This window comes from Nuphar pumila, chromosome 9, assembly GCF_984573655.1.
Source record: "Nuphar pumila chromosome 9, dmNupPumi1.hap1.1, whole genome shotgun sequence".
Classification (NCBI taxonomy): Eukaryota; Viridiplantae; Streptophyta; class Magnoliopsida; order Nymphaeales; family Nymphaeaceae; genus Nuphar; species Nuphar pumila.
In genome coordinates this window covers 8,312,442-8,335,400 of record NC_143257.1, presented here as the reverse complement: position 1 = coordinate 8,335,400, position 22,959 = coordinate 8,312,442, and the positions used below count along the sequence as shown (strand labels likewise).

At 38.3% G+C, this 22,959-nt stretch overlaps 1 protein-coding gene across 1 annotated transcript; it reads right to left on the bottom strand.

The window, feature by feature from the left end:
• Positions 1–1,203: 1,203 nt before the first annotated feature.
• On the bottom strand, positions 1,204–21,184 carry LOC149828370 (CDPK-related kinase 3-like). The gene is made up of 11 exons (XM_090016828.1): positions 20,532–21,184; positions 18,738–18,868; positions 18,448–18,489; positions 18,239–18,347; positions 18,004–18,082; positions 7,285–7,581; positions 6,994–7,103; positions 4,640–4,747; positions 4,403–4,465; positions 1,883–2,050; positions 1,204–1,808 (listed from the first exon to the last, which is right to left on the bottom strand). The coding sequence occupies exons 1-11, from the start codon at positions 21,063–21,065 to the stop codon at positions 1,671–1,673; spliced, it is 1,779 nt and encodes a 592-aa protein (XP_089872954.1). The 5' UTR covers positions 21,066–21,184; the 3' UTR covers positions 1,204–1,670.
• Positions 21,185–22,959: the final 1,775 nt, after the last annotated feature.

Below are 22,959 nucleotides of genomic sequence, written 5' to 3'. Positions count from 1 at the left end.
GAATCACTTTATCCGTTTCTAGGGTTGTACATTTTTCTCCTTTTTTCTGTTTTTACGTTTTTTTGGCTTTTTTTTTTTGCATAGTTTGTTAAGATTCGTGGACCCTGTTGGTTGAGAACGATTTCCATTTGAGGCTTAAGAAAAATTACGCCCTTAATCATGCTTATCAATAAAATAGTCATGTCACTTTGCTGCTTCCATGTCCTTTCACCAACAGATCCAGGTCATAATGACAAGTATCAGCCATACTTCGAAAATATCACGACAAAGACGATATTTTGATAGCTGTATTAAACAGCCAAAACATCATGATATTTTGAAAATGTACCAATGTATTCATTTTATCAGCTATTTATGGAAAAATGACTTATTTCATTGTATATTTTTTATTTTGTTATTTTTTTAATTCATCATTTTTACCAATAAAAATGCTGGAAGGGGACAATCTTTCAATTTCTCATGAGACTTTAATATCCTCCTGCCTGCTGTCAAGCTGATATTGAAATTCTAGGTCAAGATTTGACAGCATTCCAAGTGGATGGCAGTGGAACTGGGGAAAGCGGGGCCCCGCCCCGCCTCCCCGTTTGGACCGGGGATGAAGGGTATGAAACAGGGATGGAGGCGGGGATGAAGGTTAAAATCCATCCCCGTCCGGGGGTGGAGGCGGGGATGGACGCGCACTTTTCCCCGCCCCGACCACTTTTCCCCGCAATATCCCCACCCCGCCTCATCCCCGTTTGAACCGGGGATGGAGAACATGAAACGGGGATGAAGGCGGGGGTGGAGGATAAAATACATCCCCGCCAGGGATGGAGGCGGGGGTGGAGGATAAAATCTTGAGGCGGGGCGGGGGTGGAGACCTTGTCCCCCGCCCCGCCCCACTGCCATTCCTAATTCCAAGAATGAAGAGGTGGCCAGGCAAAAAATTACATCAGTGATTCCAGCCTTGAAATCCAAGAGTCCGACTGCTTGTACGCTGTGATACTTCTAAAAGTTATTGATCGATACACTGCAGACAGCACGCTAGGCATTATTGAAAATGAACAATTGCAAACATATTCTTGATGCCGTATCCATCTGCATTTCCTTCTGACCATGACTTGACTCAGCCATCCTTTAAGCAGTTTGAAAAAGAAAAAATAAACATAAAGGTATAAAAGTGATATATCTGAAGCACTTGAAAAGAAGAGAGAAAAAAATCAATTACACAAATTGAAGTTTGTATAAATCATATGTAAACGCCTCCATTCCCTGCCCTCCAAAATAAACATCATAAAAGAAACAGACGAAGCCCTTTAAGCTTACCCCGTGAATGGACTTCTCCACTGCATGTACATAACATCGGCAGAAGCTAATCACTTGCGAGCTCTGCCCCCAATTAGAAACATTATTCAAGCTCCATGTGCCATATCTATTCCTAACATTGGCCTAAATAAGAAGGAAAGACAGCATTCTATGATACACAGCATGGCATGGAGACAAGAGTTGACAAATAATCACCAGGCAAGATGCCACATGAAAGAAAACATTGAATAGCTCAACCTCACGGCCTTAGAAATCTGATGGGGACTTCACCACATATTCATCTATACACATTCTGCCAACAGCTAAAACCAGGAACCCACGAGAACGACTTCAATATGGGTCTGAATCAGCAGGCTAGCATTAGACTACTGATGTCTTGCGTTGGAACTGCGTAGGGTAACACCATGCAAGAATTTGGTGTAACCCAGAAAACTAAGCTTTCCATCAGAATTTCTAATCCAATCACGGAGAATTGCATGAGCAGCCAGACCAAGGTTCATTTCCTGGAAAATTTATTTTATTACTTTAAGGCATTAAAATTGAGGTAAGTTGTTCAGGGATAAGAAGCATCACTTACCCGAGCCAATTCATCAACTGAGATTACTTGGTTGCCCTCCTCTTCAAAATATTGAAATGCTGTGCTTGCAATCTGTTCCCATCCTTCAAGAGCTTCCAGTTGGTATATGCTTATCGCGGCAGAGCAAAACTCATCAAAATCCATCTTTCTCAGAGACGGTTGTTCCATCTAAAAAACAAGGCAACAAGAAAAGGCTCATAATTGATGAAGGTAGATCTCATATTCTAGTCTCTCTCTCTCTCTCTCTCTCTCTATATATATATATATATATATATATATATATATATATATATATATATATATTTATAAGGTAAATATTGGCTACTAATGAAGGTAGGGAACTAATGAGTAGAAATCAACTTTTTCTTAAAAAATTTCCAACTTTTTTAGATCAAATGTTCCGGATGTGATCTACATGGTTTATTTAGTGGGAAATTTTTTTGAATCATGTGATTATGACAAGTAATTTGGTTTTTAAAGGGGTCCAAAAATCAATGGCCCACAATGTCCCAAATTTCATAACTCAAAAACCACATTTTTACATCAGAAAAGCATGATCCAAGGCTTGACCCTTAGCAAACAAATCATGCTGAACATGTCTATTAGTTCCTTACCTTCATTAGTAGCAAATATTTTCCCATACATATATATATACATATATATATATATACATTATATATATAGAGAGAGAGAGAGAAGGTGGTAGCTGCCAACCACTTTTCTAGCTAACAGACATGCTAACCGAGCTTTCGAAGGGTTTTTCCTACGTATTACTTAAATATAACCATGTGCTTGGCACGGTCAATTTACTAGGAAACGACACTTGCATTATGTTTTCTTCGATGAAAAACATCATTTTTTAAGCCTAGAATATTTAAGAAAATCTTAGACTCAATTTTTTAAACCTTATAAAAACCTACTAGCGTATCGGAATCGGATGATCCAAGAGTCGATTTCTATAAAATCAAACATGTAGAACACACCTGTACAGGAAAGCATGGAAAAACCCTTCGAAAGCCCGATTAGCATGGCAGTTAGCTAGAAAAGTAGCTAGCAGCTACCATATCTCTCTCTCTCTCTCTCTCTCTCTCTCTCTATATATATATATATATATATAGTGATGAATAGATCCTAAACAGTTTATGTCCTAAACCATCCTAAACACTTTTAAAAAATGTATCCTAACCTGTACATGTGTTTATCATTTGCTTATTCACTAAAAAATATACTTTGAATTGAAATGATTCAATGAGAAACGTTGATTTCTATTTCACCAAGTGTCAATGCAATATCAGCTGTCTATTTTTTATCTCTAAACACAGAAGTAAACATGAAAAATGCCTACTCTAATACATGTTTCTACTAAGTAACTTATAGAGAATACCTCTATGAATTTGGGTTAAGCAAACACCCAAAACTTTGTCTGTTGAAGCTGTTTAGGATGGTTTAGGAGATAAGACTATTCAGGAGCTGGTCTCTCTCTTCACACACACACACACACACACACACACACACACACACATATATATATATATATATATAGAGAGAGAGAGAGAGAGTTTCATCAAACACACAAAAGTGTTTGATGATATCAGACCCGTTTCCGCTGCTGATTGCGCAAGATCAGTGGGGGAAACGTTTCTTTTTTAAAAAAAAAACCTTTAGCAGTGTTTTTGGATCACCACTAAAGGCGGTTTTTCGACCTTTAGCTGACCACCGGTACCGATTTCGGACGAGAAGGGCATCCACCCTTCTCTATATATATGTACTCCATAAAAAGGAAACTAAGATCAATTACAAAAATGTTAAACAAATTAAAAGTACACATTCCAAGAGAAGATAGAAGGATGACATTTCTCTGATTGGTGTGTGTGTGTGCATGTACGCGTGCACACATGATTAGGGGTGGCAAAACCTGACACGACCCGCCAACCCGCCTCTTAGGCGGGTTCGGGTTGGGCTTAAACTAACCCGTTTAATAAACAGCTCGACCCGCCTAACCCGTTTATTAAACGGGTCGGGTTCGTGTTAGGGGTATGCCAACCCGGCTGACCCGTTTAATAAACGGGTTAGGCGGGCGGGTCAACCTGCCCGCTAACCTGCCAACCCGTTTACCCGACCCAACCCGTTTATTAAATGGGTTGGCGGGTTGTGTCGGGTTACCCGTTTAATAAACGGGTCGGGTTCGGGTTGAGGTATGCTGACCCGATTGCCACCCCTACACATGATGCATAAAAGGTCTATCGATCAGCAATCTTCAATTGACAGTACATTTGCAACAAAAGAAATGGCAGAGGAAGGCTAGTTTTCACATGCATCTCCAATTAGATCTTGATGGAGGATACATAACTAAAAGGATTGATTATGCATAAGAGTGAGCTGGTGCACTTGAGAGTTCAACAATGCCTTCCTGATAAATGTGTTGGACTATGTGTATCAAAAAACTTCATAGAACACAATGTCTTTTGTTTGATTAAAAATGAGACCCAAGCTGTGTGAGAAAAGTGTTTAGTAGCATACAGTGCTCAAAATATCAGGGACTCTCGACAACTTCATGGCATTAGTAGCATTTTTCATAAGAGCCTGCACAATTGTCAAAAATTAAACAACCATCATTATCTTTTGTACAGAAGTCCATATTGATCAGATAAAGAATTCCAATGCTTATTAGTTACACAAAGGGGATAGTTCCAGTCATAGTTTTTAACGCAGTATCATGAACAAAAATCAACATAGAACAAGAGCACAATTACAAACCATGCGGAAGTTCTCAAGAGAAACGTGTCCATCTTTACTTGGCTCCAGGAGCTTAAATTGAGATCTAAGGTAGAATAGTTCGTTCTCTGTCAGAGCTCTTGATAATGCCTGCAACCAAATTCACCCATATTCAGAAATACGAGAAAGAGGAAGTGCCGGCTAACTCCATGAGAGAAATTAAAATATCAGAAACTTCAGCAAATTCACAGAAAATAACAAAAAAGTGCCTCTTCAACAAAAGAAGTAAAGGAGAAATTGTCTACTGAAGAGAATTTTTTTTTTATAAGGACTGGAGAAATTGATCACACTAATTGACAGCAAAGACAAATTTTGCAATTTAGTGATTTAAGAATTGGAAACACTTGGAGATTTATGGAAAAATCTTCATTGTGTAAGATTAGAATTGTGCAAGGTACAAAAGGAGCAATATCATGAATTTGCATGATGACTTAAAAGCTATCAAGTACGGATTTAATTGTTGAGCTATTTATTGTTCTTCAACAACAGTCTGCTCTTGGTTCATTCAAGTCACTGAACAAAAACCTCATGATTGTTTACACCCTCAACATAATTCCTATACCACTTTAGTTTACAATAAGTTTCAATTGTCTATTCATTATGCAAAAGAAATTATGGATTATTGTGATCTGTGATACCAGGGACGCATATTGATCAGATATCAGACCCTGGTCCAAACCAGATCTGACCCATATTACTAGATCTGGGTAATATATCTAAGTCCAGATCAGGTCAAGAATAAATATGGTTGATCTATTGGGATACACACAGGATTCAGATAAACAAATATGATCAGATCTGGGTCAGAATTCGGTCTAAGTTAGACCGAATTCTGTTGGTCTGTTATAACTTTTCCACATGAAAATCATTAGATTTTTCCCATATAAAGCAGATTCAGTGTCATAGGAACTAAAACAATTACCAGTTCCGGGATTATAATGTGAGATCTGAGTCGGATAGATCTGGAACCAATCTTCAAAAATTTGATCCAGATATGGGCCAGGTTTGACCCAACCCATTTTCATACCCCTATTGAGCCCCGTGAATCCACCTTTCTTTCATGACGGACTAGTCTTTAAATGAGATAAGAACAGATTATGGCATCTCCAGAGAAACTCCAAAATGGAAAACAATGCCCTACCGTAACTACAACCTTTCTGTCAGTTACGTGAGAATGAGAGGAAATACTAAGTAAGACAGAGCAAGCTTTAGAAAATCTAAAAAAGAAAAATAAAGAAACAGCAGCACTAGACACAAAAATAATAGTTGAAATGTGTATGCTCAAGGCAGATCGACATCATGTTGTGATTGAAAAATACAAAAGAGAAAAAGTTCATGGCGAAATTGAAATTAGCGCCTTGGCATCTGTTCTCTTTCATTTATGGGGCAGTACTTTTGCTGATAATGGCAAATAGGCCAAATAACCCGAACCTATTAATGCCTTGAGAGAAAGACATACAACATGAACATTGATTCTATATACCAGGTAAATCAAATCAAGGTGAAGACAGTTTCATAATTTCTATGAACAAAGCCAAGCAGCATACATCTTGACTGAACTTGCTGCACAAGATTAATTATAAAAAATAAAAAAAAGTAAAAGAAGACAGGTGTTCAAGGTACAATAAATGTCTAGTTCTGTTTAACCGCAACTGGGCCACATTAGCAGGCCTGTCCGTTTGTATGGTAGGCAGCTTTCTAAAATATGCCTGCATCTGATACTGAGATGCATGTACAATGTAATAGCAGCAGACACCAACTTTTAGAAATGAGTGTTACATTATTGAAAATAGCTCAAGATTTTAAAATGAATGATCCCAATAACGAAAATAATAAGATATAGACACAAAGTGAGACAGCATGCAGCATTAAATCAAGAATATAAACCAACAATCTGATTCCATTCAGTACATTACAGGTTCTATCTTAAAAACCTAAACACCAGAGAAGTTCCATGAAGAAAGATTTTGCAGAAAAGAGGCCTTATGTTTCCTTTCTTTGTTTTTTTCTTTTTAGTAGTAGAGAACCAGATCCGTGGAATTTGTTACAACAATCTTGGGTTGCCACACAGGGCAGGACTAACCCCACCTCAACCAGTCAAGCTTGTACAAAAGGACAATGAACCTATCTTACTTGAGCATGCCTATATGTAAAATTGGCACATAGCAAGCATAAAAAAATTAGCAACTGACATGATAACAATAGAGAAGATTGCTTAAAGTGGACAATTTTAAATCAAATGTCCAGCAGCAATAGCAGCAATTCAACAACTTAGAAGATGGAAGTCTGTTATCTATACATATTATGAGAATGAACAATAAAGAGAAAAAGGGAACCTTCAAAGCTGCTTGTTTAAGAGGACTTGAACGAAGATATGATTTGACCAACTTATAAATTAATATATCCAAGGGAACTGGCCGACTCTCCACTCGAAGCCATGGATGGGCTGGAAATGCAAAAATGAAGATAGTTATCCCAATAGTCCCAGCAACAAGTGAGAGGCAGATGGAAAGTTGAAATGATAAGAAAAGCAATACATATAGACTCAAAAAGGACTTTAAAACTAAGAATGGGTACTGAATGCATCCACATAGAATTCTGCATACAAGTACTGGAAGTAAACTTACTTAAAGCTTGTGTAGCAGTCATTCTTTTACGGTGGTCTTTATTGAGAAGCCTCTTTACAAAATCCTTTGCTTCAGGAGATACTGAGGGCCATGGTGCATCGTTAAAGTTAGGATCTGCCCTAAGGACAGAACGAAATATTCCAGACTCTGTCCGAGCCCAGAAAGGTCTGCTACCACACAATAAAATGTATGTTATAACACCTATACTCCAAATGTCTGCTTCCATACTATAGGATCTATGAAGAACCTCAGGGGCAACATAATATGCACTCCCAACAATATCATTCAATCTTTCATCTGCACAAAACAAAAATTTGTAATTTCTGCCAGAAAAATGCAATCAATAGCACAGTCAACGATAGAAAAGTCAAAAGAAAAAACATAAACAAATAAGAAACGTATAGCTATTTCAAACATGGGAGGCTTGTGTGACAGAAGTGATAATAAACAAAAGAACTTGATTGATGAAGGATGATACCAAGAGAAGCAACCATACATTTCTTCACAGATGTTCAATGCAAGAACATAGGCAAAACCATGATTTAAGGTAATGATTAAAAGAAAGAACTAATGTAACTTTTAGACTATTATTTTCAGAAAAACATTTCAGCAAAGCTAGAAAATCATCAAGGCAGAAAGAAAAGCATTTAACATCAAATGTGATACAACAACATAAAAGAAATTAAGCAAATAATTAGGTCCACCAAATCCAAGTAGTGTGAATCTCATATGAGCATCATTAATATATAAACACCATTAACCACCATAGCCTACAAAAGCATGCAATGCATAACTTACAAATGGGCAGTCCATAATCTTCTTTGCACAAAAACCGTTTTCGTTGGCATAAGCAAAAATAACAACTACATATCAACATTTGGACTTTAGTTTGGCAAGGCATCTTTAAGTCAATTTTGCACTTCTACCTAGTGCCTCTAGACAACATAGTCCTATTACCAGATGTTAGGAGCTAGCTAGAAACAACACTTTGCCACTAAATGATTCAGGAGAGACCCTTGGAAGCAGGAGCCTGGCGAGAATTTGCTAAATGATTTATACATGCACTGCCATGGAACCCAACTATTCAAGGCATGATGTAAGAGGTAGCACATTACAATTGCTTGGTCTATTCAAGAATAATGACTCAAGTACCACCATAAAATCTAACCATCTCAGGTGTGACATGCTAGCAATTTAATTTTTTTTTAAGCCAATTAAAGAAAATTGCTATAAGAAATAGTATAACAGAGACTTATTAGCCAGCAGCTAAACCAAGTGAGACAGCAGGAGAAACATTTAAAGGATGAAGTCCCAGTACTAGTATTGAGGTCCCAATCCAGTATAGATCCCCACCTAGTCAATATCCTAACTCAACTCCAACAGTATGTTGACTCCAGCTCTTTTCTAGAAAGACCACCTCTTGGAAAAACAAGAATTCTTTTCAAACCATGCCACCAACATGCTGAAAGTAGCCACCATCTCCCTATCTCATACAATGTCACCCTGCTAAAAGGTCCCATCTAACAGGATCTTAAGGCACCCAATAGTCTCGATTCACACCTGTACTCAAGCCATGCAAAGGAAAGGAACCTACAGGAAATTGAATTCTTCTGAAACACATACCTTAATGATTTTATGTTCTTCGCATACATGTAGCATCATAGCCTTAAAAAACCTTTACTGGAATTGCATCTATTATAGAGTTAAATAAAGGGCCACCTAACCACTCTCCAAGAAAGGCCTGCCTAATCATATTTCCCCTTTCGAAAACTTGGAACCTCAAGGTTCAACAACATCCCATAAAAATCCTTAATGTGAAGATTCATCATCTTAGTCCAAGCTTCAGCCTACAAGAAAGGTGGATTTGTCCACATGCAACCTACATCATAGAACATCAACATTTAAACCCTATGAAGGTGTCCACATGGGCTCCAGACACCCATCTAGGTGGGTCGGCTTAAGGTGTTCAAGTGAAAGTATAAACAGAGTTCGAGACTTGAGGCACACATCTCTTGCCACAATGCTGACGCAGTGAAGAGACTTTCCTGGTGGGAGGGGCACTTGGAGGGTTTTACACCGAGGGACAACCAGAACAAGACATGGTAAACGTGAACCTTCCAAAATGGCAAATTCTGGCACACTAAAAAAACTAAACAGTTAATTCTTCACATGGCTTTTATAAAAGTAGCAACTGCAGAAAGACTGATATCAGGAAGAAATCAGCACACCATGCAGGTGTTGTACAAAGGAGATTAGGTGTGCAAAAGGCCAGCATTGTGCAAGAAACTCAAATATGCATTCCAACGAAAAACAATTGTCAAAGTATTTAAGGCAATAAGGACCAAGGACAAAAGAAATACATATAGCAGCCTGATAAATTGAAAATCATGTCGCTCGACACCAACAATGGCTTAATAAAAAATTACTGAAACGTGAGATGGAAGACCAATAATTTTCAGAGAAGCCCATCGTGTGTGGGGCATATCACAACCAAGACAAAACAAGAAACAGTGAGATGAAATCTAAATGTTGTTTTATCAGTAGAATAAAGTATCATTATGTCCGAACTATTAATTGCCAGCTGCTGTTACTAAAACTATATATATATATATATATATATATATATATATACATATATATATATATATATAACAAGAAGGGATATGGTGGTTCTGAACCATGATAAGACTGGTACACTCTTGTTTGATTGGATCTAGCTGCCAGATGTTAAATCTAACCATAAGGATGTGTGTAACATGAGGTTACCAGACTAGACGCAGAAGCGGGAAACTAAACGAGAAGCGAGATATTTAAAAATTTATAAGTAGTAGGAAGCGAGGAATCAAATTAAAAGTAAAATAGGAATAAAAAACGAAGTTATATGGGATCGAGTGGGAAGCAAAATACTAATCAAAGGAGAAGGGAATAAAAACTAAAACAAAAATTACTATTCTTAAATTTTTTTATTTTGTAGTGTAAGAATTAAATTCTTCTCAAAATCTAAAAATGATAGTTGCCAGAGTGAAAGGAAGCACATGGAAAACATGAAAAGAAGCGTGAGCGAAGCGCATAGGAATCATGCAGGGAAACAAGGAAGAAATGTGTGAAAACTGGTCTAACATGGCTAATTTACTATGTTAGGAGGTTTTATCATCTTCATTATACCAATAAGATTGGTGAAAAATTGATGGCTCACAATTTATGAAGATAAAGACGATCTATAAATGGTCTAAGACATTATGTTGAGTCAACTTTAACACATTAAAGTAGTAAATAAAACATGATCCAAAGGTTAGTTTTCGGTTTCAGAGCCTAGATTGGTGTAAATCAAGTGTACACCACCATAAGTCCATAAGTTATGGAGGTTCGGTACCACAATAGAAGCACCATCTCTCTCTCTCTCTCTCTCTCTCTCTATATATATATATATATATATATATATATATATATATATATATAGAGAGAGAGAGAGAGAGAGAGAGATTGTGTGTGTCACTCGCACATGTAAATAAGTGTCTTGTACAATTGATTTGCATCACTGACATGACAAAATCAAGCATTTCCTGCTACCATTCAGCAGTAGATTAGGCAGAAACTGGTAGGATGATGCCATCCACCATGGGCAGGTTTCCAGCCACTCCAGCACCAAAATAGGAAACATTTTGTTTCGCAAGGGTATAAAATTTATCAGACATTGATGTCAAAGTTACCAATGTGAAAAAGAATCAAATAGCAGTTCCTACTGTGACAAAGCTGTCTGTTGTGTGAGATCTCTTCAAGATGGTGAAAGGAAACACGCACCTGTGAGTATCCGATTCTTCTATGTTGGTGGAAGAGTGAGGAGGGAGAAGGCTGCAGCAGGTAACACGCCTTTCTTTAGGCAAAATCATCGTGCCCTATTCTTTAACGTGAACTTATAACCACCAGATCGGGTCGGGTCAGTGACTCTTCAGTCCAGACCCGATATTACAAAGATAGAGATACGGCTTAAATTTGGAAGATTTAAATTTAATTTGAGAACATGTCTAATTTATGGAATAGAAAATTTCTTTGTTTTAGAATTTTTTTCAAAATTTCTTATTCCTTCTATTTCAAGAGAAGTCTCATCAGCAGTAAAGACCTTTGACACACTTGTTTTATTTTTAATACATTTGGATAGACTTTAATTATTTAGAGTCATATGAAAAGATGCACCAGAGTCAAGGAGCCAAGAAATTTTACCTGGATCAAAAAAAGATGAGGTTGCTGCGCCGGTTGAAGCTTCAGATGAAGAAGAAGCACATTTGATGAGAGGCTGAAGAATCTCCATTAGTTGGGGCAGAGAAACTGGTGCATCCTGATCTTTAGGCTCCGATCCAGCAATTGCTGCTCTTTTTTCTCTCAGCTCCTTAAGTTTGGGACATTGTGGCCTGTAGTGTCCCGGTTCATGACAGTGATGACAAATAACTTTCTTCTTATCATAGTCATCATTTTGTCGGTTAAAGTGAGGAGGCCTATATGATCGAACATGATTCCCTGGTCTAGACACAGCTAAAACGGAATCATCTTCAATTTTTGAAGAACCTTTCCGGAGAGGATTTTCTTTCATTGTTAACTCTTCAATAGTTTCAATAGAAGAATTTTTTCCTCGGTAAAGGAAGGCCGATTTAGTGGTTTCAAATTCCGGCCTTAATCCAGTGATAAACTGGTAAAAATGTTCAGCATTGAGTTGTTTCTGACGAAGCTCGATGTCTTCGACACAATGCCACTTTGGTTCTAAAAGGAAAAGTTCTTCCCAAAGTTCGGACAACCTATTGTAATATTCATGAATAGTTTTGTCTCCTTGTGTCATCATTCGAACTTTCTCTTGGAGGTTGCACACGTGTGCAATATCTTTAAGAGAATACACATTCTTAAGGTATTCTCATGCCTTATCGGCATGATCAAATTTGGCAAGACTTGAGCATTTTTTAATTTCAACGCTATTGATAAGTCATGACATTATCTTTGCATGAGATATTCTCCATTCTTTCCATTTCTTCTCGTATGAGGCAATAGCCTTGATTTTCTCTTCTTCCGATAGAGGGACCTCTTTATCTTTCTCCTTTTTAATAAGAGATAACTTAGGTTCTGAATCGAAACCATCCACAATCCCCCATAGGCCTTTTCCCCATATATGGTGCTTCATAATTGAAGCCCATGTTACATAGTTCGTATCGCATAGTTTCATAGGCATGATGGTGACTTTATCATTGTCATCCATCGATTACAAGGAGAGAAAAAATAGGGATAGAAGAGAAACAAGAAGAAAAATGAAAAAGAAAGAAGAAAAAACAATACAACAAGATGTGAAATCTTCCCCAATGAAGTGATAAAACACTTCTCTTCAAGTGACGAACACTTTTGCAAATGAGAACGAAAACCGAGGCAACTTTTCCTCAAGATTTAGTACTTCCGCGGCTCTGATACCATGAAATGAAATGGGGATCTTTGAAACACGAGCTTAGATTCACAAGGGCAAGTGTCAAGAATGACACTAAAGCATAACCCTTAAAAAGGGTATAATTGGAAACAAAATAAAAATAAAAATGCATTCTTTATTGATATGAAAAACCAATTGCTTAAGAAGCATTGGAATTAAAATACAAGACGGATTACACCCCTTTATATACACAGCTGAAAGAGGACTCAATAGAGTTGTTGGACACAGTCCAACAGCTCTATTTAGAGCTGTTGGGTTGTGTCAGTCCAACAGCTCTATTGTTAGTCAAGTCTGGACAGAACTTGACTAGCAACAGTCATTCTAGTTCAAACTGAACTAGATGACATAAAGACAAAAAATAAAAATAAAGAAAAAAAATTACAGAAAAGAAAGAAATAAAATATATATATATATATATATATACAGTTTTACATTTTAACATACATAACATACACAACCAAACACTCGCAATTCATTATAATTAGAGTGAGTCCCAAAGAGTGTAAAATAAGGAGATTGGTTCGCAAGCAATTTCATGGGCAGTCGATTTATGACGTACACAGCAGAATGAAAAGCTTTCGTCCACAAGCTTAAAGAGACATGAGTACCATGTATTATGCTCAAGGCACTTTCTACGATATGACGGTATTTTCTTTCTGCCACACCATTTTGTTGCAGTGTGTGGACAAGATATTTGATGACTTATTCTATTATCCTGAAGAAATTCAGTAAATTCCTTTGATAGATACTCTCCCCCACCATCACATTGGAAATGTTGGATTTGAGATGCAAATTGACTACTAAGGCACAAAATGCATGAAAAAGCTTGAACACTTCAGATTTATGTTTCATAAAATAGATCCAAGTATATTTGGAATAACTATCAATAAAAGTGATATAATAGCGGTTGCCCGATAAAGAAGATTGTGGAGCAGATCCCCAAACATCAGAATAGACAATTTCAAAAGGCACAGAAGCTCTTTGATTTATTGAGTGAAATGGAAGAACATGACTCTTACATAAATGACAACTGGGAAAAAGAGAAACATCAGACTCATTATTCAAATTAGAATGTGGAACAAGTCCACTAGACACAAGTCTTTCAATGAATGAACGATTACAATGACCCAAACGACGATGCCAAATGTCTGGCTTATTACACTGAGATAGACTAAAACAATCTTTGAATGACACTGGCTGAACTGTCTGTGACTTTATTGGAGCGACACGAGCAGTAGGGGACTCTTTGAGGACATACATATTCCCCTGTCCTTCTCCTTCAACGAGTGTCTTCTTTGTGAGAAGATCCTTGACACAAACAGAAGGAGTAAATTCGACAGAGAAATTAGTATCATTGACAAGTTTAAAAACAGAAACAATATTTTTAACAATACTGGATGAGTGATAAACATTAGATAAAAGAAGTGAAGAGTTTGGGAGTGGAAGAAAAATGTTTCCAATATCAGAGATAGGATGAAGGGCACCATCTCTAGTTTTAATATTGAATTTACCACGATAAAGAATGAGTTGAGAAATCTTACCAGCATCACCTGTCACATGTGCAGCAGCCCCAGAGTCAATGTACCAAGTTCCTTGCTCAGTTTGCTTAAAACTTAACTCGAAAAGAGCAGAAATCAAGAGATTCTTCATATTCTCCTTTTTATCCCTTGCTTGTCCTCTAGTGGAAGCTTGAGTACCATTAAATCTGCCTTTATTTTGTGGATTATGCTTGCAATTTGCCTTAATGTGCCCCTTTTATTACACTGAAAACACGTTGGTATATGTCTAGAGGATTGGTTCCCTGGGAGTGGATTAGGTGACACATTAGGCGTGGGAAGTAATCTACGACCTCCTTGATTACCTCTTCTCTGTCCCCGTCCACCTTAAAAGCCTCCACATCCTCATCCTGCCACCATGCCTGTGACGAGAACCTCATGATTGCTATTTTGAGGCAGCTCCTCACCTCTAATGGTAACTTCATACTGCAGTAGTTTTGCCCGCATATCATCAAAGTTAGGCAATAAAGGAAGGCATAGAAGAGAGGTGACCAACATGTGATAGTCAGATCCAAGACCATTCAGCGCTTGTTGAATTTTTTCTTTGTCATGAATTATACAACCCACCATCACTAATTGATCTGTGATGCTCTTGACTTTGTTCATGTATTCTGTAACTGATAAATTGTCTTTCTTTAGGAGCTGAAACTCCTCTTTAAATGAAGAATCCTAGCCTCTGAAATCTGTGAATAGGTTTGTGCTAGAATCTGCCACAGTTCTCTAGCTGAACATTCATCTGGAATGGCCACTAATACCTCTTGAAAAAAAGTAGAGGTAATGTAAGCCACGACAACCTGATCTTTTCTTTTTCATGTTGTATACTCTGGATTGTGAACTAGTTTGTTAGAAACTTCTCCTTTATCATCTCGCTCTTCCTGCAGAATAAACTCAGATGGTGCATGAATCGTTCCATCCAGGTGGCCAGAGAGGTCCAAACTACGAATAAAAGGAAAAAATTGCCTTTTCCAGGTCAAGTAATTGGAATTATTCAATTTCTCAGAGATAAGTTGGCCAAGAAAGCTGGACGGAACTGATGGGGAATCCATGAAAAATTATTCAATTTCTCAGAGATGAGTTGACCAAGAAAACTGGACGGAAGTGATGGGGAATCCATGAAAAAGAAGGTAAGAAAAATTGGTAAGAAAAGTTGCTCAGCAATGCAATAGACTTGTCCAGCCCTCTTTTTTTTTTGCGGACAGTCTTGATATATTGCTTCAGAAATGCTTTGCAGAAATCGAGATCTAGAACAATTACAAAATAAAATCAACTCGTGCTTTGGGTTATATGCTTTGACTAAGGATCAACGATATATGCAAGGAAGGGACAATCTCTGATTTGAAACAGAAATCAGATATAAAACGAGAGCAGGAGGAAAAATAAACTGATCTGGTATGACTCCTGAGAATGGAACAAACGGAATCTGGAAACAATGCTGATTCCTGAGAATAGAAGGGTTTATTTTCCTTTTTTTTTTAAACAGGAATTGAACAGAGTCAGCAAGCCCCCCACCCCCTTTTCTTTGAAAATCACGATCAGATCAGGTTTGTCGTGATATAGATAAGAAAGCAATGAGATTGAAAAAAAATAAAGAAAAATAAGTTTAAAGGGAAAACAGGTTTGACGGGAAAAACAGGTTTGACAAAAAAAAATCATGCCTGGATCAGGATCTGACGTGATTTTTTTTTATGAAATCACGCCTGGAAAAGAAAAGGAATAAGGAAAGAAAGAAGGATGTTGAGAAAAGATTTTGGGAAGAAAGAGATTGAGAAGGAAGAGATTAAAACTAACCCGGAAAAGTCTGGAGCCTTGATCGAAATCAGCAGTCTTGATTCAATAGGGTTTTATAAGAAAAGAAAGAAGAAAGAAGGATGTTGAGAAAAGATTTTGGGAAGAAAGAGATTGAGAAGAGATTAAAACTAACCTGGAAAAGTCTAGAGCCTTGATGGAAATCAGCAGTCTTGATTCAACAGGGTTTTATCCTCGCCCTACTCTGATACCATGAAAGGAAACACGCACCTGTGAGTATCTGATTCTTCTATGTTGGTGGAAGAGAGAGGGGGGAGAAGGCTGCAGCATGTAACACGCCTTTCTTTAGGCAAAATCATTGTGCCCTACTCTTTAACGTGAACTTATAACCATCAGCTCGGGTCGGGTCTGTGACTCTTCAGTCCAGACCCGATATTACAAAGATAGAGATACGAGTCCAGATCTGGACCCGTATATACATGTACAATCCAGTCTTAATAGATGGTGCATCCCACCAGTTTTCAACATCACCACTGGCTGAAAACCATTAAGAAAGTACTGGCAAACTTATACAGTTATTTGTATAGAGGGACATGCCTCTATATATATCATAGTCACAAATCTTGTTCTCAGGGTACTCTTGGCAAAGGAATATCTCGAGAAATTTTGAAAAAGTGAGTTTTCTCAAGAAATCTTGTTCTCAGGGTACTCTTGGCAATGGAATATCTAGAGAGATTTTAAAAAAGTGAGTTTTCTCAGAAAATCTTGTTCTCAGAGTACTCTTGGAAAATTAAAAAATAAAAATAGAAACATCTAGGAGCGAGGGAGGTAGGAGAAGAGAGTCGGCAAGGGGGCAGTATTGCTCATTAAATAGCTTTTACGTTATTCTCTTCTATGGGAATCATACCATTATCGAAGATAATGAGGAAGCGAAAACCCCCACCCATGTTAAAAAAGGATGGGCTTCCCCCCGTTCTATCTCAGGAAGCCTGCTCCATCTCACATGGGATTGGCATTAAATGCCTCCTAGAGGAGGATAAGCCATTTTTAATAGTTTTTTTAAGTGAGCAAATTTATGAATTTGCTCTTATATCAAATGCATATTTATTATGTTATTTAAACTCGTGATATAATCGTCAGAAATAGCAATAATATCATGATTTTTAAAAAAAGGAAATATTTTGAAAATCTTGCAATACTAAATGAAATATCACATGTTTTGAATAGTACACAATAATATCACAAGATTTTCAAAATCTTCGTGATATTTGTAACTATGATGTGTGTGTGTATATATATGGTAATACAATCGTGCTAAATATGGCATGGTGCTAAATGAAACATGTTATTGGATTTTCAGTTTTTTTTCAAAATTCTGACCGTACAGATGTGATCTATATGCTTTTTTTATAGGAATCAGTTCTTGGAGCATTTGATTCCGATGCATGGACAGGTTTTTATAAGGTTTTAAAAATCAACGGCCCACAATTTTCATACATTTTTTATGCTCCAAATGCCATTTTTCCATCCAAAATGTATGATCCACGTGTCGATTTCTAGTAAATCAATCACGTTGAACACATATGTATGGTCAGAATTTCGAAAAAATACCGGAAATCCAATAAAATGATTCATTTAGCAGTGTCATATTTAGCACGGATGTATTACCACACACACACACACACACACACACACACATAGAGAGAGAGAGAGACTACTTGATTCCACATGTAACATGCAGCCAAGGTTCTTCCCAAAATCTCCATAATTTTGTCAATCCTAAAAATATTTTTCATCTTATACAACTGGCAACGTCACATGGTAGACTAGACTTCTACATTCTATTTTGTGTCACCATATTAGTACTTGTGCTGGAAATGCATAACAGTCTAAGGATAACACTAGGACATGATCATTCTATCAGAGTTTGCTCAAAAAGTCACAACCAAGTGTTACCTGGTCTAATGAAGTCAGAAAGCCCAAAATCAATAATCTTCATAGGTGCATCTTCATCCCTAGTAGTGAAAAGAAAATTCTGGTCCAGAATGATTACAGTGTCAAGGTGACATTCATACAAAATCAAATCATATTTTCAAAGGTGAAAAAACACATACCCTTCTAATTGGAAATTGAACAGATGAAAATGAGAAACTTATGCTTAAAAAACAAGGCTATAAAATATGATACAAACCTCTGGCTTCAAATCACGATGCACCACACCTTGAAGGTGGCAGAAAGCTACAACACTTAAGATTTGTACAACTATCGCTTTTGCATCTTCTTCAGTGTATCTTCCTCCTCTAAAGAGCCACAGCGCATAAAAGAGACATTAAGATAAATTCCTTAATTATACATGCCCCACATTATCAAAACTGAAGTGAAAAGAATAAAAGTACAAACCTCGATAGAATCCTTTCTAAAAGTTCACCACCTTCACACAATCTGAAAAATTAATACATTTGGTTAATTTTGGAATAAAAAATGATAAAAATATCTACAGCAAACATTTAGGAACATTATATATATATATATATATATATATATATATATATATATATATATGTATATATATATATATTCTAGAAACTCCAAAGAATAGAAGCAACAGGGAAAAGATGATTGAGATGAAATAGCAAGAAAAAGATCATAGAGCTTTTAGTAAATCCGAGACAAAAGCTAAAAGAACGCACTCCATAACAATGTAGACATTGTTGGCATCTTCACAAGCGTCATAGAATTTGATCAAATGTTTATGCCCAGATAGAGCTTTTAATATTTTAACTTCCCGTCGAACATCTTCAATTGCTATGGCAGTTGTCATCTGTCAAATAAAAAAATGTCAAACCCATTCATCACATAACATGAAGCTGATCCAATGGAACGAAACTAGTCTTAAGCTCTTCGGTAAGGGAAAAGAAAATTAACCTTGTGTTAGAAACAAATATTGCCAAAACAGGATGTGAAATACATAAAAATCCTTATGAACAATTATAGGTTATTTCTGATGCCAACAAGCAAACAGCAGTATCGGGTGCAGCACACAACAATATGCATTGAAAACTTACTATGTAAAGTGAAAGCATTTACCATAGGACATAAATGGCTTCAGACTCAGCAGGCCTATCTCAAGATCTGATTGCTGAATGTTTTACCCTTGGTCTAGGTCTAGAAAGCATGACCAAAATTCAACCTGGCTGGTTAAATTCCAGTCAGGTCCAAACTGTTCATTAAATTGGTTGGGTCATTCGACTCAAGTTCAAATCATCAGAGCAAAATTCATTAAATGGGTTGGGGCATTCGACTCAAGTCCAAATCATCGAAGCAAAAAGATTTCTTCATAATGCACAAAATATTCCAGTCTGTATAAATATGCATGCAATTTAACTCGTTCCCCATAAGGCAACCCACCTTGTATGTAAATGCAGACAATTGCATAGTTCCCACTAAGCAGAGATAAAATCAAAGGACACAAAACAACAAATCAGTGCTTCACAATGCATAAGGACCAGACTGACATTAAATTCACTAAGGCATTTGCGAGTATGTGAATTTTTTGCATGAAAGGGAAACATGTTCCCCAGTCCCCATTAATTATGTACACCATCTTCAATTTAAAATATTAAAAAGAAAAAAAAAAGGAAAGAGAAGTGTCTTTCATTGTAAGTGACAGGCCAGTAACAACGTAAGAAAGCATTTTGATGGCTTCCAAATGCAACACAAATTCCTCTAGCTGAAAAATGCAATCAGACAAGAACAGGACAGACCTCTAGCAGTGCATCCAAAACTATATGGTCGGTTTCAATAGGCCATATACATGCACCATAGCTGCACATTGCGCAAGTAGGACTACAGAAAGATGGTGATAATACATACAAGGCACTTCCCCTACATCTCTAAAGCCACAAATACATGGTCATAATCAATGAGGTAAGGTAATTCACGCCATTGAGCATACTTTACAACAAAAGGGACGGAAGATCAAATGCAATTGCACCTCTCGTGCTGATAACAAGCATGACGAAGATTCACACACAAACCAGCTACCAATTCCGGGTGCACAGAGTGGTCACAAAAGTTGCCAATACATAATACTAAGTACTAATCAGAACAGTCTCAAAGCTTCTTGAACAACCAAGAAGAAATAAAGGGAACTCCATCTAAGAGCAAGAAAAAAGTTTAGGCATTGTCCAATAGCTGCGTTCAGTGATCAATCACAAATTCAAAAGACAGATCATTAGAAGAGAAGAATTTTGTGGCCCAAGAGAAATTAGCCAAACAAGAAACCTCATCAATAAAGAGAAGCTCCGTTCCGTAATTTCTCCAAATTCCGATCACGCAAGCACTTCAATCAATTCAGAGAAGAAAAGAAGCTTCTCCATCAGATTCGAAATTACACCAGGAAGAAAGAAGATCGCAATCATAAAATGAATAAAAAATTCTACAGAATCCTTCATAGCTAACGCTAGACCGAACCAGAGGCATACCTTTGCCTTCGAAATGATCTTCACGGCGACGAGTTGGCCCTTGATCTCTCCCTTGCGAGCCCTAGCGGAGCAGGTGTGCCCGAAATGCCCCCTCCCGATCTCCTTCCCCAGCTCGTACTTCGCCGCAAAGTTTTTTCTGTAGCCGAAGCTCTTGTCCAGCGGCCGCTCGGACTCGAGGCCGTCCTCCGAAATAGGCCCTTCCTTCGGCTTCGTCGGCCCTTGCCGCTTCGCCAGCAACGCTTTTATGGGCTTCGCCGGTGAAGGCGGAGGGAATGGCCGCCGGAAGATCCTCCTCGGCGTCGACGACCTCGCCGGAGACGGAGTTACCCCGCCAGGCAAGGGGCTGGCGGAGGCGGCCCCGAAGCTCGGAAGCGGGCTGGACGGTACCGGGTATGGGCTGGGCCAGGTGTTCGCCACCGACGAGTGCGTCGGACTCGAGCTCCGGACGGCAACGCCGTTGCTGGAGGCGGAGGGCGGCGGGTCTCCGGAGGCATCGTCGGCAGCGGCTATGTTTTTCCCGTAGCACAGTCCCATTCTCCAGCGGTCAGAGGCGCATAATTGTTCGGAGACCCGCCGGATAACGATCGGATCGGCTGATTCCGGCGACCGGAGACAGCCGGAGCGTAACCGAAAAAACGTCAAAAAAGAAGAATGAAGAGAAGGAGAAAAATCGCGTCAGAAGGTTTTAAAGGAAAACGGAAGTAATCGAGGGTTCCAATGGGAAAAGCGCCAGGCCAGAGAGACGTAAAAAAGAGGGACCCACGAATCCCGATACCAAGCGCGGCAGTTTCAGTGCGGGCAGATCTCGCGCGCACGATTATTTTAATCTCGCTAAATCCGGCGGCCAAGATTTCCCCGTTGCTTACTGCGAGGGAAATCAGGGTGGGAGGGTGGCCATTTTTCTTGCTCTTCTTTTTCGAGAGACTCCGCACCGCGTGGGCTCATCATCGAGCGCGCAAGTGGGCGAGGAGACCCGGACCCGGCAACCGCCCTTGGCTCACGGGTCGTGCCCCACATACTCACCTTTCCTTGCTCCTGCATCTCACTTTGAACCCTCAAGGTAGGGATGGCCATGGACCGGGGCGGGGGACAAGGTCTCCACCCCTGCCTCGTCTTGAAATCCGAACCTCCATCCCCGCACGGGGATGGATTTTAACTTTCACCCCTGCCTCCATCCCTGTTTCATGTCTTTCATTCGCGGTCCAAACGGGGGTGAGGCAGGGCGGGGTCCCATTTTCCCTTGGTCTAGTGTCATCCCTTAGAAGTATTGGGGGTGGGGTGGGGTGGGGCAAGGTGGGAATTGAGACGGGGATGGGGCGGGGGAAAGCATAAGTCCATCCCCGCATAAGTCCATCCCTGCACGGGGATGGATTTTAACCTTCATCCCTGCCTTCATCTCCATTTCATGCCCTTCATCCCCCGTCCAAATGGGGCAAGGTCGGGGCAGGGCTCCGCTTTCCCTCGGTCCACTGCCATCCCTACCTCCAGGCCTTTTTATCCTTTCACCCATTTTCTTTACATCTTTTTTGGAACTTTGGGCTTCTTTTAGAGGACTGGACTGGGTTGTTGATCACCTTGAGCAGGGTTATTGACCTCATCTTTTGCTTTTTGCTTTAACAGGAAAGCAGGTGACTTAAAAAATATTTAAAATCAAAGGCTTGCCACTATATCAAAGGCTGGGTCATGGTCAATTGTGTGTGCCTGTCGTTGGCAATTTTTTAAGAACATCTAGCCATTGACTTTCTAAAGTAACATGGAAAAGTGCCTCGTGGTACGTTGACTTTTCAAAACAATAGGCTTACAATCTTGATATTATTAATCTTGACAACTCAAGGAGTTAATTTCCTTTAATACTTGACTAATTAGAAATAAATTTCTTTTGTTTTTTTAAATCTCTTCTTATTTTTAAAATATATTGATGTGCCCAAAGCCAGACCGTTATAAAACTGGTAGCAAGTTTTTTTTATATATAATTCAAATGAAAAAAACTCATAACTGATCACATACCCATAACATATGAGCAGAGGCTTTGTAACAACTGAGCAGTTTTTGTTAGGATCTAAAATCTTTTGTCTTGTTTAATTTAAAAAAGAAAGATTTTAATTATAAAATATGATCGTACTTTACTACAAAAATGACATGTTTTTTGAAAAGCCTTAAAAGTTTTCAAATTAGTATGTTGTTCAAAATTCAAGTTTTCAAATTTTGGTTAGTGCATTGAAGAGGGGAGGTCGACAAATCAACCTTATTTTCTTGTGCACGTCTACCTAGGGCATTGAAGATTCCTATGAAAATATTTAATTCAGATCCGTTTGATAAACTTTAAAACTCGAACATTCAAACATCATAAATGCATGTACTTCACATAGAAAATCTGCAAAATTTCTTTTAAATTCAAATTGATAAACTCTGCAAATACCTAAGTTAC

Excerpts from the sequence above, each read along its gene's own strand:
- LOC149828370 (XM_090016828.1), bottom strand. The coding sequence starts at position 21,065 with ATGGGACTGTGCTACGGGAAAAACATAGCCGCTGCCGACGATGCCTCC. Across the intron at positions 18,348-18,447 it reads TTAGAAAGGATTCTATCGAG|AGGAGGAAGATACACTGAAG; the intron begins GTTTGTACTTTT and ends GTGGCTCTTTAG. Across the intron at positions 1,809-1,882 it reads CAGTTGATGAATTGGCTCGG|GAAATGAACCTTGGTCTGGC; the intron begins GTAAGTGATGCT and ends TAAATTTTCCAG.